Raw genomic sequence first — 21120 nt, forward strand, 5'->3', positions numbered from 1 at the left:
CTACAAAATAATATGTCTATATATGAAAAACATGTACTCATCACTCTACAATCCTATTGTTACCACTTGCAACATCGTCTACTTTTATATACTACATGCATGCAAGAGTGAACTAATTAAATTTTAAATATCATATATATATATAACATACATGCATATCACATCTCATAACTCTTAACAATATATATCACAAATTACACTGACACATTGTCACTAAGATGAAGGAATTATTCAATAACACCCCTAATCAACAATATAAACTAAAGTTATCAACAAGATGAAGAAATGGTGAAGGTAAAACCAACGGCAATGGCGATGTGCGTTGATGCGTAGGGTTGACGATTACAGAGTGAGGGGTCTGTGTGAGAGCTTAGAAAGAGAAGAAATAAGAAGGATTGACAAGAGTGAAAGGTCTCTGTAAGGGTTTTGAAAGAAAAGAAATTAGAGGGTTTCCAAAAATGGTTCGAAGATTTGCAAAATACAATGTTTTGGGGAAAAAATATTTTTGGAAAAAAGATGAATGATTTGGAGGGAAAAAAAATTGGTCTACTTCATAAAACGACGATTCTAAATAACATATTTTTAAGAAAAAATATAACGCTTATTAACTTGTCGTATTATACAGATAATTATGATAGTTTTTAATAATTCTTTCAACCTACTTGAGAATAAGATATCAAAACTTACTTTCAACCTATGTTTCATGCACAAGGGTTTCATTATGCTCTATCATATGCAAATAATTGTCTAAGTAGAATCTTTGATAAATTGGAACACTATCATGACACCTTATAACTTAAAAAACACAAGGATACATATCACATTAAGAGATTAAAATAAGATACATTGGGTTGAAAATAAGCTATGAAGAGATTAAAAGTGTTGTGAGATTTATATGAAAATTAAAATGAACAAGTATCGTGGTGGAGAAGGAAATGAGATATCCAAAGTAGAATACACGGAAAGTTGGGTTTAGGAATTTTATACACACATCTTATCTCACTAGCTACTTTGTATTTTTCTCAACAACTTCCCTTATCACAATTTCTCACCAAAAACAAAACAATATTATATTCCTAAAATAATTTTAAAAAACCTCAAATCTCTTCTTAAAATAAATAAATGTATTTTCTGTTTCTAAATTGACTATTAATTTTTTAAAATAACTTCATCGGAATAAAATCCATTTTGCACATATAAACGATTTTCTATAGGAAAATATTTACACAAGGGATATCAAAATTTTAAAAATTTAAACATATAATAAATAATTTTTTGTACTTTTCTTTAGTAAAATTAATTCTATTTACTTTATTTTCTTATTTAGTAATTTTTTATTATGATCTTTTTAAATTTCATATCACTATTTTTAATGTTGTTCTTTTGATTTTACTTTTTTCTAATCAATATAATTTCTATCGTTAAATTCACGATAAAAATATGTGTGACGTTCTATCTCGTGTTATTGATATAATGTTGTTATCGTTATCATTGAATATTATTGATGTAGTGTTGTTAATTATAATCAAATTTGACAGAAAAAGTTATATTTCCTAATTATTTTTTTGAAAAAAATACCTATTTGGTAACGTTAAAATTAATAACACAAAAAAATAATAATTGAATAACTTTTTTTAGGGTAGCATTGGACCATGCGGGCATCCTGCAGTTCGTTACTAAAAAAGTGTGGGACGAGGTCACTAATCTAGTCTACTGACCCACTTAGGCGAGATAGGTTAGCTCGTTGGCCCGTGTAAAAAAAATAATTATTTAATTTTTTCACAAAAACAATTATACCCTATTCATTCATTATTGAAGTGTAACTTTTATTTTATTTAAAAAAATGAATGTTTTATTTTAATTCTCTAAAGGAGTTAATATTAAGAGTGTCATAGTTCTAAGTAAAATCTTATATTTAAAATTTGTTAATAAAAAAGTAATATAAAGAAGAAAGTTCAATAAGATAGTTAAAAAAATAGTCATCTTCATTAAAATATTTTTAGCAAAACTTTGATAAGATACTCTTATACATATATAGAAAAAATTAAATGCAAAGCAAAACTTTAATTATTTTTAATCAAATCTCCTAACAATCCTCATACTTGAATTTATATTTTTATCTCAATTAACTAAATTGAAATACGATAAAATTTTAATTTTTAGTAATAGGAACTTTTATAATTAATGAATTTTTATTTTTTTTAAAAATATTTTCTTATTTTAAAACATAATTTTTATTTACTAAAATTAATAACAATTTTGCATTTTAATTCAAAAGTAGTTTTAACTTTAATTTATACTTTAAAAGTGACTTTTATATCAAAATATTTAAAAAAAAAGTTATTTTACAAATATATCAATACAAAAAAAAGATCATTTTTACTATTTTCTCTTCTTCTTTTTCATTCCTTCTTGAATCTAAACCAAGATATAGCAGATTGAGAGAGAAAAAAAAAGTGATTACATTAAAAAAATGGAATTAAGTTTGAGTTTATTTTTTTAATTTTTTTTATCTCTCTCTCTCTCTCCCATGTACCTGCCCAGTACGCTTACCTGTACCTCTAAAACTTCCCTCATCGGTCTTCATCATCACCATTCATTCACAATCACAACACAACCCTTTCTCTATAAATTCCCCCTTCACATCCACTTCACACCCACCACACTTTTCATTCTCCATTCTCCAAACACCAACTCTCATCATTCTCTTCTCTTCTCTTCAATTCCACTACATCATCAACAAAAACTTCCATTTTCTCTCTCTCTCTCTCTCTGTAAATCTGGCTCAGAAAGCGATGAAGCAGCTAATTCGCAAGCTCTCACGCGTCGGCGACTCCTCGCAGTACACGCTCCTCCGCTCCGACTCCCGCCGCCCGCGACGCGCCGCCTCTCTCCGCCGCCACGCGGGGGTTCCGGTGGGCCACGTGCCGGTGTACGTGGGCGAGGAGATGGAGCGGTTCGTGGTGAGCGCGGAGCTCCTGAACCACCCCGTTTTCGTCAAGCTCCTGAACCGGTCCGCGCAGGAATACGGGTACGAGCAGAAGGGCGTGCTCCGAATCCCCTGCCACGTCATCGTCTTCCAGCGAGTCCTGGAAGCGCTCCGACTCGGTCGCAACTCGCTCCAAGACCTCCACGACCTTCTCACCTCTTCCCAAGAATTTTCCTAGATTCAACCCTTTCTTCTCTCCAATGCTCTCTCTTCTTGTACATATACGGTGTCGTTTCACACCCACTAAAAAGGGGGCATTTTTTTTCACTTTTTTCCCCAAACTGCAGAGAGATGAAAGAACATCATTCATATTTTTGTTTCATTTTCGATCTAGCTTTTCATCATTTTTTTTTATTATTTTAGAATGATACTGCAAGATCGGAAGAATATGTGGTATCTGTTAATTTTCCGCAGAGTCCAAAATTATTATAATTAAAAACTAAAATCGTGGAAAAAACTGAAGAAAAAGAGTTTAAAAAAAATTAGACAATAAATATAATTAAACGTATTATTTATTATTTTGGCGTCTGTAATTTTTGTTTTTTTTGACGAACAAAAGAGAAGACACAAATGTCAATGTACGGATGGTTTGGCAACACTGTCCGAATTCGTGCCGTTTGGAAGAAGCCAGAGTTATGTTTTTTTTTTAATTAATTAAATGAAATGAAATGAATATTAATATCAGAACTTTATAATAATGGTCACATCTTTAGATAATTAAAACACATTAATAATTAATTTAATCAAAATATTTGTGAGATTTTTTGTTAGATGAGTGATACGAAGATTTTCAATTTAGACAAATGAACATGCAATTTAATAATAAATTAAACATATAGAAATTATATAAAGTAATAAACCTTTGCATAACAACCATAATTAAACAAAATACTTTTATTTTGATTTTTCAATATTTATTACGTAAGAAGAAAACTTGTACATTTTTAGATTTTATTATGTAATTGAGTTAAGTTTTAAAATTTATAAAGCTCAAAATGACAATGTTTTTGAAAATTAAAAATTAAGAACTTGATTAAATATAAAGAGTTTGATAAAAGAAAGAATAAATTATCGGAAATATAAATTCAAACCTAAATTTAAGTAGAGAATTTGAATGTTTATTAAGAAAGTAATTATACATAAGACCATTACTACATCCATAATTATTTATATAATTCTCTGTACAAGAATCCGTACCCACAATAAATTCTATTTTTTCAAATTTTAGTCAAACTATGCTCTTTTTATTATCTCCTTCTTGATTCATCAAAACAATCCAAAAATAAGATAAACAAAAATGAATTTAATATTGTTACTTAATTAATGTTGTTATTTTAATACAAAAATCATCTTAAATTATTAAAGGGACAACACCTGTTATTAAGGATATTCGGTGGTTCCATCACATTTGTGTTTGTTAAATGCGTCTGAGATGCAAATCTTAATTTTGTGCTCTCAAAAAAAGAATAGTTTCCTCACTCAAATGGTTTGCCAAATGCATCAATCATCTCAACGAATAAACATGAATTCCCAATTTGTGTCGGTAAGGTGTCATCACACTAGTCCACTCTTAATTGAAAAAATAAAATTATTTTTAAAAAGTTATATGTATATATATATATATTAATTATAATCAATTTAAAAATAAATATTTATTGATTCGTCATATTTTTTTTTAAATATGAAGTAAATATTCTTTGATTTCGTTTATATCAAACAAAGATCTAATAAATTTAGTTTAACACTAAAGGTCCTAAAATCAGACATTTTCAATATCATAATCTAAATCATTCAAATAGTGTTTCAATCTAACATTTTGTGAAAGTTGATGATTGTGTTTTTTTCACTCCACGTTCATCACACAGGTTTATAAGAAAATAGACATAAATTCACTAGATTGTCTACCACTCACAAATGCTAGACAATAACAAAAGAAAATGCAAGAACACATAGAAGATAAACATGGAAAGTAAATGAAGAATCACATTGAGAGATTTACGTGATTCGACTGAAACCTAGTCTACGTTACAAATTCACTAAGAAAAGAAATATGAGATTACAACAAAAAGTCTATCTTACTAGTGAACTCTCAACTCCAAGTTAATGATAATTGTTCATTACAAGGTCTTGTTTATACAATTAAAAGTGTCTAATTAAAAGGATGCACCAAATAGTTGCAAAGTCAAGTACATAGTGATTCAATTAGGTGTTGAAAATGCTAACTAACACTTGAAGTCAAACTAATGCAGGCGATCTAGCCAGAAACTTTATCAAGATAGACGACTTGTTCCATCAGACGCTCTAACCCCTAGATGGTCTACTACCTCTAGACAATCTTGGAACCTTTGAACATAAATTTCTACTAAACCAAATCTTCATAAATCTCCACCTTGGTTCAACAAAAATATTCTTAGTAATAAAACACTTACTACCTCTAAGTCCATTACAGGCTTAATCACCTTTTAGCCATCTCAACATCCAAGACAAGGTCCCACAAATGTCGGAAGGACCTTAGTAGAAGAATGACTGGGCATAGACCAGAGCATCAGATGTTCTTTCTTATGGTCTTCTTACAAGACAAAAATGTTTGTAAATAAATTCAGCTCACTTTGTGGGTCCAAATAGAAGAATAAGCTAAAGTAGGTTTACATAACATAAATAGGAATGTACTTAGCAAATTGGGCTTGTGCCAAACCCACTTTTCATGACACATGTACCTAAGATTAGGGTTTTTAACCTAGCTTCTAGAAACTATGCATACGAGGCAATTTTGACCTCAGTCAAACCCCTAGGCCGTCCCTCTCCCCTTCCCTTTATACCCTTTACTCATCTTGCCCTCCAAGTCACTCCTTCCTGTATATATAGGGTGCCTTCCTCCATGTATTGACACATTGAATTTGAATATAGTAAAGAAACTCTGCATGAGTGTTTTTGTGAGACTTGAGAGTTCTCATAGTGGGTCTTATCTTGAGTGTGTGAGCACTTCAAGTGGCGGCTCTTTCACCACTCATCTTGGATTACCTTCTTCTCCAAGTGGCTCGACATCCCTTCTTCTTCCATAAGCTTTAATCATCCCCTCCTCTTTTTATCTTCCTTTTGCGCCACCCATTCCATTCCTCTTTATGATATCATGTTTGTCTTTTAAGTTTGGTTATCACTTGTCTTTCTTCATCTTATGCTCTTTCTATTTCTGCAATTTACATTCATCATCATAATCACCATATTGTGTTTTTCTCTTTGCCCTCTAGAAGTGAATCTTCACACTTACTTAACCACTTGGTTAAGTTCGTGTCCAATAGGGATCTTTTTTGGGTTCTCACTTTAATTTTTTAATCTAAAAAATCTTAAACAAAAGAGTAACCCCTAAAATGTGCCAATCTAAAATTAACTCACAAAAACTTAAAAGCTTGCCAATGTGGTCGTCTAAGGTTAAACATAAACCTTCTTACAAACTCACAACAAAAGTTATGTTAGGGTGTGTGCAAACCATAACATACATAATAGAACCAATGAGATTAGCAAATGGAAGATTGTCCATATAACGTTGTTTCTCCACCGTCTTAGGAGATTGTTCATCACCCAGATTGTAGTGAGAAATAATAGGTGTGGAAACAGGTTTTAAGTTTGTTATCCCAAACTTATCAAGGATTTTTTGAGATAGGTCTCTCGAGACAAGTGCAAACGCTTCAAATCACGTTGTCTGGTGATTTCAATCCCCAATATCTTCTTAAAAACTCCAGGTACTTCATTTTAAACTCATTATTAAGCTCAATTTTAAGCTTCTCTGCCACATGTTTACTATTACTTGCTGTCAAAATATCATCTATAACAGTAATATAATGAATAAACCATTTTTTATAAACTTGAAGTAGACACAAGTATCATACTTGTTATGTTCAAAACCAATTATAGTAATGAATTCATCAAATCCTCTACTCCATTTCCTTGGGATTTGTTTCAGATCGTACAAATATTTGTTTAGTTTAGAAACATAAAATCTTCCCTGCTTCCTAATTCAAATCCTTATGGTTGCTTTATGTAAAATGGTTTCATCTAAGTCTCAATAAAGAAATGCAATCATAACATCCATATATTTCAACTCAAGGTTAAGCTCAACAACCATGGCTAACAACATCTTTATGGATATGTGTTTCACAATAGGGGAGAAAACATCATTATAATCAATTCCTTTCCTCTATGTATAACTTATAGCGACTAGTTTCACTTTTAACCTTAAATTTGTTGATCAGTTCATGGAGCACCATCTTTTGTTTTGAAAATTATTTGTATTTGACTAACCTAGAACTCTCAAGTCTAGAGTCTAAGTATTATTCAAATGAGGAGACTTTATATCTTCTTAACCATTGAATCCTTACTCATTAAGGCTAAAGATACAATAGAAGTTTCATCTTCTAGCATCTCACTAGCAACCATCAAGGAGTACGCAATTAGCTCTGCATAACCATACCTATCCAGAGCTCTAATCATTCTACTGATTCTATCTCTAGCTAATATGTGGTCATCAACATGTTGATCTTCATTGGACATAACAAAATGTCTATCGTCTTCAAATGCATCAACCAAACATCTTTCACCTTCAAACGTATCAAACAATCTAATAGGTTCAGACATGTCTCATCTATTGGATTCCACCTCAATGTCAACCTTCTCAACATCGTTACTATCAACGAGCTTATATTTAGACTGAGTTGTACATAATTTTAGTTTCATTGAAGATAACGTCTCTATTAATGATACACCTCTTGAATCCTGGCTTTAGACACCACACACAATATCCCTTCACTCCTTCTCGATACCATATAAATATGAATTTAACATCAAGAACATTCAATTTACTTAGGCTAATATGAATATAGACAACACAATCAAAGGTTCTCAAATAATCAAAGTTGGGGGAATGTCCCGACCATACTTCCTTAAGAGTCTTCATATCTAGTGCAGTTGATGGACATTTGTTTATCAGATACAATACAGTAACCGTATGTATAATTAAATGAACCTTCCTAGAGTCAAAGGTAATAAACATCGCACCCAAAATACTTTTTACACCCAAAATACTTTTTACACCCAAAACCCCAACTAAATTGAGCGTCAAAGTGTCATTGCAGGTACCCCTGCCAAAAGGATCGAGAAGACCGATAGTTGAGAAGACTATAAAACAAGGACTTAACGTTGTGACTATAAGAGAAGTTTTGTCCCTAAAAAAACATGTGTGTTGCAATTCGTAATGAATACGAGCCAATCTATGTGAAAATATGTTTGGATCAATGAAATGTTAAATTATATGCATAAATTCTCTATGGTAGTTAACAATGTGTAGTTTAGAGTGATCTAACATGGGGTGTGTGTGGATCAGTGTAAATAATTTACCATCTTTACATGTGATTACATTATTTTTATAATAATTATCTCATTATTAAAGCAATACTTAAGTTTAGTACAATACACATTCAATATTTAGAGTGTGACCATTATATCTTACATGGGTAGTCATAAGCATTCTTAGGGATTCTTGGGTACATAATATAATCAATTATAACTTTAATACCAAATTATTTATATCTTATATTACTTAATGTGTGATTATATAATGCGATATTTTTAGGAATGTTACACCCAACTCTTCCTACAATATATAATCACACAATAACAAATGTTATACAATATATTTACCAATATCTCATGCAATATCTCAAAATATATCCCTTTTCATAGGGATTTTAATATCTACGTAATATTTAAAACACAACATTTTCAAAAAAGAAAATAAACAGATCCTTCTGCTCATTGTGAAGCTCTCTCACTTGCAGCATTGTCTATTCCCGTGTAAATACATGACCATCCCAGATAAAGAAAACAAAACACAACAATCAATAGGGTAAGCTAGCTATATAAAAAAAAATTCTATATAATTTCAATTTAAATTAACAAACATAAAGTCATCAAATCTCATAATTTGCTCAAAATCATCAAGTGTCTATCAATATTCTTCATTAACAATTCATATTACTCATCTTAGATTTCTACTGACCCACATTCTCAGATAATTGACTTTATTTTCAAAAGACTCGTGTATTGAAATTAACATATAGGGACTTGCACTTGTCATACTACTCATTGTAATATGTCAGGGTAAATTCTTGTGATTTGCTCTGATAAGTTCTTTCAAACCTCAAACTCAGTCAAATGAACCTTCTTCAACTCTCACCAACTGAATAACTTCATTTATGTGATTCCATTATATCAGTAAAGTCAGGATCGTCTCATTCACAGAACACTCACAAATCAATACACCCTAATAATAATCTCAACACAATATTTCCTTTCCTGAAAATACTATGTCTTGATCACACTTTCACCTCATTGCATACTCCATTCAACACATCAATAAACCATTCAATCACATCATATTTAAAACTTTCTAAACAATTAAAATATATCACAAAATTCACTTAAACACATAACTAATTTCTTTTAATCATGTTTTTAAATAAAATTTCAAATTTGCACTTAAAAACAATAAGCAATAATAAATTAGGCTCTCAATAGAAAAAAAATAAAAATATAAGTTTTTTTTAACTCGCTTGAGCGAGAACTTGCTCGCTTAAGCGAGAATGAGTTTTGTCCAAGCGAAAATTTTCTCGCTTGAATGAGATTGAACCCATGAGCACCCCAAAATTTACCCTATTTTCGCTTGAGCGAGAGTTGCAGATTAAAACTGCATAAATCTGCCAAATTTCATATTTTCAACCAATTCCATCAAACTTATAAAACCCAAATTGACAATTCCCTATTCAAATTTGGATAGTTTCTCTATCAATCTATAATATCATATATATATATATATATATATATATTTATTGAACATCTCTATATCAAAGTCATTGAGAATGATGAATCAATACTAAATTTTTTTTTAACTTTAACTATATCATAAAATACAATTCAACATTTAAAATTCTCAATCACAAACACTTTCAACAACTTATTCACATCAAAATCAACATATAATATCCAAAATAAATCATTTTAGTCAATATACTACTTTACTCTAAAACAAACAATCCTACAAAAAAATTGGAATTGGTGACCACCTCATTCCCACATGCAGATCTTCTAACCGTTGATGGACATCTGTTTATCAAATACACACACAACAGTAACCGTAACTTCAATCCAAAAATTCTTTGAAAATCTAGCACTCAATGTCATGCACCTTACTCATCCCAGAATAGTTATGCTCAATTTTATTTGATATAGTCTCGACCTAATTAGTAGTAGTTATCACTAAAAATAACAATTGAAGTTGTAGGTTTATACTATTCTTAAAATGTTTATTTACTTTAGCATATTTTTTTTTGTATATCTCATAAATGAAGTTATAAACATGGGATTTGATCTAAGTGTATGTCAATTGAAAATGTGTTTTTTTTAAAAAAAAAAAAAAATTGTATCTTGTAATATAGGTTCTTTCAAAGTATCTTACAACCTCAACCCAATTCAAATATTTAAGGCTCCCTAATTCTTAATATTCTCATTTACCTTTTTTATTTTTAATCTTTTTTTCCAATATTTTATTTTCTATTCAAATTTTAATTAATTTTTTTTTATTTAATATTTTTTTTATAATTTTATCTATTAGTTCAACAATTGAGAAGTGACACATCTAATATTTTGTCTACAAACAAATGATATTGGATAAAAAAATGTTGAATTTATTTAAAGGAAGGATTGCACCTAAGATCCTTCATGGGAAGGATTTTACATGGACAAGTTCATTTTATGATGACCATTTTTATTTTGATGGATGTGATTGGATCGTTGTTTATTATGAGAAAATGTATATTTTATCGAGATTACTATTTTACTTTTCACAACTTTATAATTTTTTCTTTATAGAAATGAATTTTTTTTATTAGTTTTTCATAAGAAGTGTAAAGTGTAATCATTGATTCTACATCGATTCCCAAATGTGTAGAAAGGCTTATGTGACATATATAGAATAACAGTGTTTTTTTGTCACTATTCAAACATAATTTAAGTATATTTAAATCGAATTTTAATTGTATTTAGTGAAAAATGCCTAATATCTTAAACTTAAAAATAACTAGTCAAACATCTAATCATTTAGCCATTTTGATAGCTTATAAAATCAATAAGGTTTAGAAAAAAATAGAGTGATGTGTGGCTATAATCTCATTCTAATCCTTTTGCTAGATTTCAGTGGATGGATAATGTTATTATTATTCGAATAATTATATGACACTCTTATAATCATATCCAAATTGAATAGAATTACATACACGTTTGAATTTTACTGATAATGTTAAAATTCCTAAATATTTTTTTACTAATAACTAGAAAAAATACACGAGTATTTTTTTAAAATTTTAAAAATTCTAAATTACTATTAAATGTTTCACTTTTAAAAAGTAACTCTTTAAAATATATTTAAAATTATCTTTTATGTTTCTTCCATGTAATAAATATTGAAAAAAATGTGTATACTAAATGAAAATTTTTCAGTATATATTATTGGTGAAAATTTGTGTGTCCACCTTTTTGTTGTGATAATAAAAAAGATATCATTAAAATTAATTAAAATTGTTATTCAAATTTATGTTGAAGCTAAACGAATTTAAGTATATAAAAAAATCATAAGTATTTTTTTAATTTTTTTATGTTAACATTATATAATTAAAACAATTGTAGTTTTTATTAAAAAAGCAAAATTATAATAAAATAGTTATAAAATATTTTTATTTTAATTAATTATTATATAATAAAATAATTTTAATATTTATGGATAATTGTTTTAGATAATGAAAACTAAGTTTTTTTAATGAATATGAGGAATTTTTTACCCGAATTTAAATCACAACTTACAATTTTCACGATGTTTTTATAAAATAAATAATTCTTATTTTTATTAGTGTTCTATGAAAAGAAAATCTAAACATGAATCTATCACTAAAACCAAATCTCTAGTTTGGGTCAAATTCAACAATCTTTATTACATTGATTCTATCTTCACCAAACAACAAACACTTTGAAAATCTTAAGAAAGAAACAATTTTAATGTAAAATTGGTACAAGTAACAAAATAATATGCACTCTTATTATTGTAACTTGTAGAATTAGTTTATACACAAAATAATCAACAAACAAAATTATATAATTTTTGAATATTAATCTTAATTTATAAAGAAATTTAGTTTAGTTTTTATTTGCTTAATTTTATTCATAGAAAACTAGTCAAAATGTATACTAAAGTTAGTGAGCACGCAACCAAAAAAGATTTTAAGGGTGCTAATATTTCAGTTTGAAAATTGAATTGAGTTGAATTCTAAAATTAAAAAAAAAAATGTTATAACTTTAAATTAACTTAAAGTTTGAAGTAAATTTTGGTTTTAATCAAATTTTTTTTTAAATATGTTGATTAAATATTTAATAAAAATAAAAAAATTGATTTGGATGTTGAAAATTGAACCCACTTGTTTGGATTATATTTTGAAATTGCATTATAAAGAACACATTTAATGGTGGTTGCATTTTCACTACCTAAACCCTTCCTCATGTGGGCCAATATGCATGATTAGTGCCGTGAATGAATCCATGCCACCTGTGTGAGTTAGGTTAATCATACTCTCTACTACAGTTATACATTCTGCATATTATTAAAAGAAAAATAGAAAATAAATTTATATATATTTTACTTCAAAATCTCATTTTTATAAGTGAATTTTGTAGAGTTAAATTAAATTTGAATTTCATTTTTGTTAATATTTGAAGATATAAACGTGATTTCAAAGATTTCATCCTACTTAAATTTTATCTCAGAAGATACAAATGTAGAAAAAATTCGAAAGCACTAGTTGTTTGAGGAAAAAAAACAGTTATTCAGTGTAAAAAATCATTAATAGAAATTAATTTTAAAGATAAAAAATAATTAATTATTATATTAACTAAATTAAATATTATTTTAAAGATTAAAAAAAATTATTGGTATTTAAATTAATTTATATTATTGATAAATAGTTTCTAAATTGATAGCTAATTAGCTATTAAAGTTTTAACTACCAGCTTTAAAATCTAAATAATTGATAGCTAAAATTTTGGTAGCTAATTTAAATACCAATTTAAAAGCTATTTATCAATAAGAAAAATTAATTTTGATATAAATATTTTTTTAGTCTCTAAAATAATATTTAATTTAGTCAATATAACAACTAACTATTTTTTGTCTCTAAAATTGATTTTTTATTTAATAATTTTTTTAATGATTTTCAAAGAAGAAAAAGTAAGTTGTGGTACTCTTTTATTTCTTTTACATGAAATAGTTCCAACATTAGACAAAGGAAAATATGTTATTATTTTATTTTTGTTTCTCTTGTACATAATATATTAGGGTTTCAAAACTCCATACTACTCTAGTAAGAAGTGAACTAAATTTTACATAGAAATTATTTTGGTTAAAAGATCAAACTTAACCACTAATGGGAATGAAATTATTTAAGTTTGGATTAAATATATTAATCCTTTATGCCAAACTTGTTGGTTAAACTTTTTTGTTATGGAGTTGTATTAATGAAGACTTGATGATGGAAGAGTAATAACCCATCACAAAATAGTAATATTTCACATTATTGTGAAGTAGGTTTATGGTAATAGTTTGAAGTAAAATTGAAAGGAAGGTTTGTTAGGTGTAGAACATTTTCTATGGATTTCTATCACCATAGTAGTGCAAGAAAGGTGTACATATATGTCAAAAGCCATCAAACTATTGGCTACAAATTAGTGTTTGGTATACAAAACAAGGTGAAAAAGTGGCTAAGATTCTTGAGCATGAAAGGTTTAGTAAGAATTTCCTAAAATATTTTATGGAAAAAATGAAGGTTTGTTAGGATTTGAGATGGATAATGCTTAAAAAAATTATTCCACAAATTCACATATAGTTACTCCAAAATCCAAAAACAAAATTTGATTTTATTTTACAAGAGAAAAAACATAAAAAAATAAAAGTAACTTTTGGATAAGTTAAAAGAAACTTGTACACAAATTATTTTATCAAAATTCTCTTATATTACTTTTTGAACTTTTAAATCCACCTCAAATGATTTTATTCAAAGAATAAAACAAAGTGGTAAGTAATGAAACGTGGGAAGAATAAGATGAAGTTTTTGCAAAAAATCTCATGTGACATGTTTCTATGTTTTCTGGTAAACCCTAAACTTAGTATGATTAGTTATTGTTTTTTTATAAGCAAAAAAGGTTCATTGATGATAAACATGCTTAAATTGAGCACAAATAATACATATGAAACATCCCAAATAAAGAAAATAAAGCTTAGGCCTCTATTGAATAGTACTGAACTAAATTTAAAAAATATTCAACTAATGGAACCAATTATAAAATTAATTAAATGACATTAATGTTTGAATGAAACGTCCAAAACTTAACATGTAATACTACTTGAATATTCCGATTTGTATTAATTATTATTATCACAAACCTTATTTTAAAATATATTTTTCCGATTTATAAGTTATAATCAAGTTTAATTTGGGTAGTTATATTTATGAATAATTTAGTTTTTAAGAAAAAAAAGAGAGTTTAATTTAGTTTTTTTTTATGTGATATGGTTTAGTTTAATATTAATTTGGTTCATTTCAAAAAAATTTAATAGCTCTATAATTCTTAAACAACCCTTTTTCTTATATGATCTTTGTGTAATTAGAAATATGGTTCACGAGAGTGACAATATAAGTTCTAGAAGAAGGATAAAGTCACCCATTTACCAATTTTAGCATGATAATCTAATTTATAGTCAATGATTTCTTTGACAAAGAATGTGGTTCTATAATACGAGGAATTCATTATAAAACCAATTTCATCACTTAAAATTGAATTATTTTAAATTTAATTAAAATAAATACAAATAAATTTTGTTATTTATTTTCTTTATATTTATTTTTTCTTTCTCTCTTTTACTCTACTATTTTTTTTGAGATTTCACATCGACTAGATATTAAGACATTTAATTGTATATAAGTGAAGGCAAACCTCACCCAATAAACTAATTTTATGAGATTGAGTTAGGCTCAAAGTTCATTTTATAATATTTTTTTTCTTTCATTTTTACGTATATATTTGTCCTCCGTTATTTTTCTTTTTCGTTTGTTTGTCTATCTTCTTATATGTTTATTTTTGTCTATTTTTATGTTTATTTGCTTATCTTCTCATTTTTCTTTCGCTCTATATCTTTATTTGTGTATATCTGTCTATTATTTTTCTCTATCTATATTTGTTTATCTATTTATATGTCTATCCTTTTACTTGTTTATGTATCTATTTATATTTTAGTGTTATAAATAGATTAATTAATCAAGAAGTACAAACGTATATAAAACATACTAAATTTAAACAAAAATTCAAAATAATAACTTTTTAATAAAAGTCTATTTGTATAAAAGTTTTGACTCAAATTCTTCTAACATATTCCATAGTTTCTGAGTCTATGGTTTATGGATGTGTATAGTTTGCTGATAAAAAAAATAAAAAAATAAAAAAATGGATGTGTATAGTTGAAAAATTACAATATTTAAAATTAAATTAACATAAGTTTCGAAACTAATAATATAATTTATCAATTTATTGATAGGTTACAACATATTATCTAAGGATAAACCCTAAACATTTATAATAAAAAAAATTATTTTAAAGTTAATAAGATATGATGGAGAAAATGCAAAATAAGATACTTAAATTAATGTAGAGTGTAATCTAAAGGAATATTAGAAACAAATATTGGACAAATATATACAGCATTTTCAACAAATGCAATATGTATTACAACACTTCTAGAGCCTCCACAAAAAATATTGGAGACCAAAGTTTTAAAGGTACTACGATTATAAATGATATTTAATTATCAGAGTCTAATCATTTTTAATTTTTATTTAATTTATCTCACTTCATCCTTTTAATTAGTTTGACTAAGTCCACACTTTAATTAGTTTTCCGGTAAATTTTGTATTTAGTTTGTGAACTTCACACTTTTAATTAGTTTGACTAAGTCCACACTTTAATTAGTTTGACTGTAAATTTGTGTTTGTCTACATTATATTGATGCAACACTTTTATTTATATTATAAGTTTGAGATGAAATGTCTTTGAATGTTATTAGAAATTACAAATAGTTTTGTTAATCAAATTGTTAATATAGAATAAATTTTTTTATTTTTAAAACAAGTTGCAACTAAATTAGTGACTAAATTTTATATTAATTTTTAGAATTTTGCAACAATATATTTGCAATCAGTTCTTGAACAATTATTTTAAAAAAATAACCACTAAAATTTTAGTCACAAACATTTTTCACACTTAAGATGCCAATATCCACTACAGGTTTACCCTGGGTTGCGGTTTCCCTCGCTAAACCATTCCGGGGTTTTTTTTAAAAACCAGGAAAAGGCTTTCATAACCTCCGTAAAATAAAAACCCAAGCAACCACAGTTAATATTGCAAAGAAAGCACATCAACCAGGATTTGAACCCAAGTCCTTCCAATAACCAGGGAAGAGTTAACCACTAGACCAGAGAAGTTCTTTAATCATATTATCATTTTTATTTTACTTATTATTATTAACATAATTTATACATATTAATATTATATTAACATAATTTATACATATTAATATTATATTAACATAATTTATACATATTAATATTATATTAACATAATTTATACATATTAATATTATATTAACATAATTTATACATATTAATATTATATTAACATAATTTATACATATTAATATTATATTAACATAATTTATACATATTAATATTATATTAACATAATTTATACATATTAATATTATATTAACATAATTTATACATATTAATATTATATTAACATAATTTATCCATATTAATATTATATTAACATTATTATTAATATTATTATTATAATTAATATTATATTCATATTATTAATATTATTCATATTATTAATATTATTCATATTATTAATATTATTACTATTATTATTATTATTCATATTATTACTATTATTATTATTAATATTATTATAAATATTATTATTAATATTATTATTAATATTATTATTAATATTAGTATAAATATTATTATAAATATTATTATTAATATTATTATAAATATTATTATTAATATTATTATAAATATTATTATTAATATTATTATAAATATTATTATTAATATTATTATAAATATTATTATTAATATTATTATAAATATTATTATTAATATTATTATAAATATTATTATTAATATTATTATTAATATTATTATAAATATTATTATTAATATTATTATAAATATTATTATTAATATTATTATAAATATTATTATAAATATTATTATTAATATTATTATAAATATTATTATAAATATTATTATTAATATTATTATTAATATTATTATAAATATTATTATTAATATTATTATTAATATTATTATTAATATTATTATTAATATTATTATTAATATTATTATAATGAATAGTTTCCAGTGTATGATTCTTCAAAATTTGATACTGCAAATGTAACCAAAAAATAAATTATGATGATGTATATATGTGATAAGTTAATGTCACTTCACATTTACAACTTATTTTTACTTATTGAAATTCATAAAAACAATCTTTAAGAATTGAATAATAATTTCAATTAATGAAGTGCCTTCTAACTTCAATTAATGAATCAACTTCTAAAACCTAAGTTCAAAGCATATTTAAATATGTATACCAGTTTAGGCTAAACTCACTAAAAAATTTAATTATATCTATTTATTAAGAATTGAGAAAATATATTTTATTGATGTTTTACAATAAATTTTTGACACTTAAAAAAAATTAAAAAACTCTATTATTTTGATGAGATTTTAGAATAAATATTTAGAATTTAACGAAGGTTTTAAAATAAACCTTTGGAAATTAACGAAGGTTAAAAAAATCTTTGTTATTTTATGGAGGTTTTAAAATAAACCTTTGTAAATTAACAAAGGTTAAAAAAACCTTCGTTATTTTGTGGAGGTTTTAAAATAAACCTTTGGAAATTAACGAAGGTTAAAAAAACCTTCGTTATTTTGCGGAGGTTTTAAAATAAACCTTTGGAAATTAATAAAGGTTAAAAAAACCTCTGTTATTTTACTGAGGTTTTAGAATAAACCTTTGGAATTTAGCTAAGGTTAAAAAACCTCCGTTATTTTGTTGAGGTTTTAGAAAAAACCTCCATTAATTAAATCAATTCCTAAGGTTATATTAACCTCCACTAAATAACTTCTATTAAAACTTTTTTTTCTTGTAGTGATCATTCTAAACAATAATTTAAAAGTTGTAAAAAAAATATAGTCACTAAATAGTAATAACTTTAAAATTGGTTGTAATTAAATCAAAACTAGACTTTTAGAGACTTGATTTGATTACTAATTTGATCAATAATCTAAATAGCAAGAAATCTTTTAGGTTTGCTAAATACCATTTTTGTTGTGCTACAGTACTTATCTAAACTTATTAGATCATTTCTTAGTGAATGCTTTTATTTTAACAAATATGAACAAGTAATTGAATTAATGTATTGTTTATGAATTATTTAACATGTGTTTTATAAAGCATATGTATAGTTAATCTCATCAAAACCTTCAATCGTTTACATTGAAGTGCAAGAAAGTCTAAGTAACTTGGAATCTATTAAATATGATAGCATGATGTGTAATCAAGTCATAACTAGAAACTTTATTATACATAAAATTAAATATATTTGGTTAGAGTTGATTTATATGAATTGATCTTAATTATTGACATCCAATAAGACATATTTATATAATAAAATATATAATTTCAACAATGTTCAAAAATATATTTAAAGAATAAATTGATATGAAACTTAATCAATAACGTAAGCATTGAAAAATCAAAATGACTCATTTATGTCAAATATTCTTGCAATACTTACTTGTTTATAACTTGCATTATTTATAAGGAAGAACAACCTTCTATACATAATGTTATATGTGAAATTAAAATTAATATTAAAAAAATCCATACAAAAGATTAATGATCTTATTATCAAGCACAAAGAGATATCATCGTTGAATATTATACTAAGCAATGATCATATTCTCAGTGTCTGTTAGAGCAAAAGTTCAACATCTTATAGTTTTGACAAAGTGTTTAAAAACCTACAAACATGAATCAATGCAGTTGTTTCTGACAGACACATAAGAAAAATAACATATCATAAAGGTGTATATGATAAGAGTACTATGTAGACTATCCACTCAATTTGATAGATGGTCAAACAATAAGTACAACCAATACTCTAAGCTGACATGTACTCAAAGAATATTTCTAAACTTTAAGTTTGTGATTTAAAGAATGTCTTCACCATCTTTTGTAAAATAAATCTGCACCAAATAGAAGTTTCATTCAAATATCTCTTCAAATTCGAGTTAGAGATGTAATCATTTTGCTTTTGATTCAATGCATCATTGCATTACTGTTTCAACCTCCTACATGCTCATTGTAGATCGTCCACAAACACAGGTACACTTTCATTTCTACAAGGGTATAAAGGTTGTTTACCCAAAAGGCACCACGCCTTTATTGATGATACTTAAAAAAGGGAGAGAATTATAAAAGGAACATCCACTTAGGAAAAGAAGGTAGATGGAGAAAGGTGAGCATGCACTTAAAAGAACATGAAGGCATCATGAGATTATGTCTGTCTAAGGGGGAGAGGAAAAAGGATAAAAAAACATAACCAATAGATGATACTAACATGATAATGTATGCTTTCCAAAGTGGAGTCTGAAAAGAAAAAAAAAGAGGTTACTGAAAAAGAAGAGGAAATCAACACTCAAGTTCAATGGAAGATGTTTGTTTAAGGGGAGCCTGCAAAAGAAGAAGAAGAAGCTCAAGTCAAGAGGAACTTTCAACCATGGAAAAGGCACATAAGTTACCATTGATGAGTTGCAAACATTTTTCAAATTCTACAACTCAAAGGGAGCATCTGATATTGATGAGTTGTATATTTTGATGAATCGTGCAACTTAAAGTTGATGACAAAGAAGATGTGGTTTAACGCTTGAACCCAATGTTTCTTTTATGAACTATTGCTATGTAATTACAAAATGTTCATTGTTTTAAACACCATAAAAAAAGGGAGAAGATTGTTAGGGAAAAAGTCCAACACCCCGTGGTTTTGCCTAACTCCTTAAACTAACAAAGCATGAACCAATGTAGTTGCGTCGGGAAGATGCTGAACGAAAAGATCAAATCATACAGGTGCAAGTTCTTTGTCTGACAGTTGATAAGAGCAACATGCAAATTACCCAAAAATGTAATAGATGATTGATGATGATTAGATGATACAAAGAATATTCCTTAGGCTTATGTCTATGATGTAGATAATGGTGTTCACTACTTATTTCCAAGATATCCACGCGAACAAAGGCTTCATTCAAATATCTTTTGGGATTCAAGATAAAATTGTAATGTTCACCAATTATCCTAACAAAAGTAATATTCAACTCTAGCTCAATTATCTGTATTGTACAGTGTGCAATTTTACCTTTTTTTAGTGTAAAAGGTTCTACTATCGAAGAAGATAAGTACTGCTAGCTCTTACAGAGGTTGCATGAAGAAGAGAAACACAATTAATATTGGCTAAAGCTCATTTAATGCTTCTTAATGTTCAAGTTCATCAGACTATAGATGAAGAAGAAAACCTCTAAATGAGTTCAAAGAAGATGAAATAAAAATGGCTACATTCTTTGAGCCTATACAAAGACATGCTTTGAAAAGAAGAACAAGAAAAATAACCATTATTGTCAAGTATTGAAATTCTGCTGAATTTTTTGGTCATAAAAAGTTTTGTAAGAACATTGTTTGTGTTTGTTCTAGAAAACTAGTGTAAAGAGCCTAAACCTTGTATACGTTGAAAGATGCTACCTTTTCTTATGAGCGTAAAACGTGATTTTGATAAAAAAAAAAAGGCATTGTATTGATCACAAAAGTGGTTTATGAAATAGTACTTGGGTTGAGCCAAAAGTGACTTGTGAAAGAAT

The 21120-nt window shown here is 26.5% G+C and overlaps 1 protein-coding gene across 1 annotated transcript; it reads left to right on the forward strand.

The window, feature by feature from the left end:
* The first annotated feature begins 2519 nt into the window (after nucleotides 1–2519).
* On the forward strand, nucleotides 2520–3311 carry LOC137829776 (auxin-responsive protein SAUR71). Its single transcript, XM_068636684.2, has one exon. The coding sequence runs from the start codon at nucleotides 2796–2798 to the stop codon at nucleotides 3165–3167; it is 372 nt and encodes a 123-aa protein (XP_068492785.1). The 5' UTR covers nucleotides 2520–2795; the 3' UTR covers nucleotides 3168–3311.
* The last annotated feature ends 17809 nt before the right edge of the window (nucleotides 3312–21120 follow it).

This window comes from Phaseolus vulgaris, chromosome 11 (genome assembly GCF_051622355.1).
Source record: "Phaseolus vulgaris cultivar YP4 chromosome 11, ASM5162235v1, whole genome shotgun sequence".
NCBI classification, from domain to species: domain Eukaryota; kingdom Viridiplantae; phylum Streptophyta; class Magnoliopsida; order Fabales; family Fabaceae; genus Phaseolus; species Phaseolus vulgaris.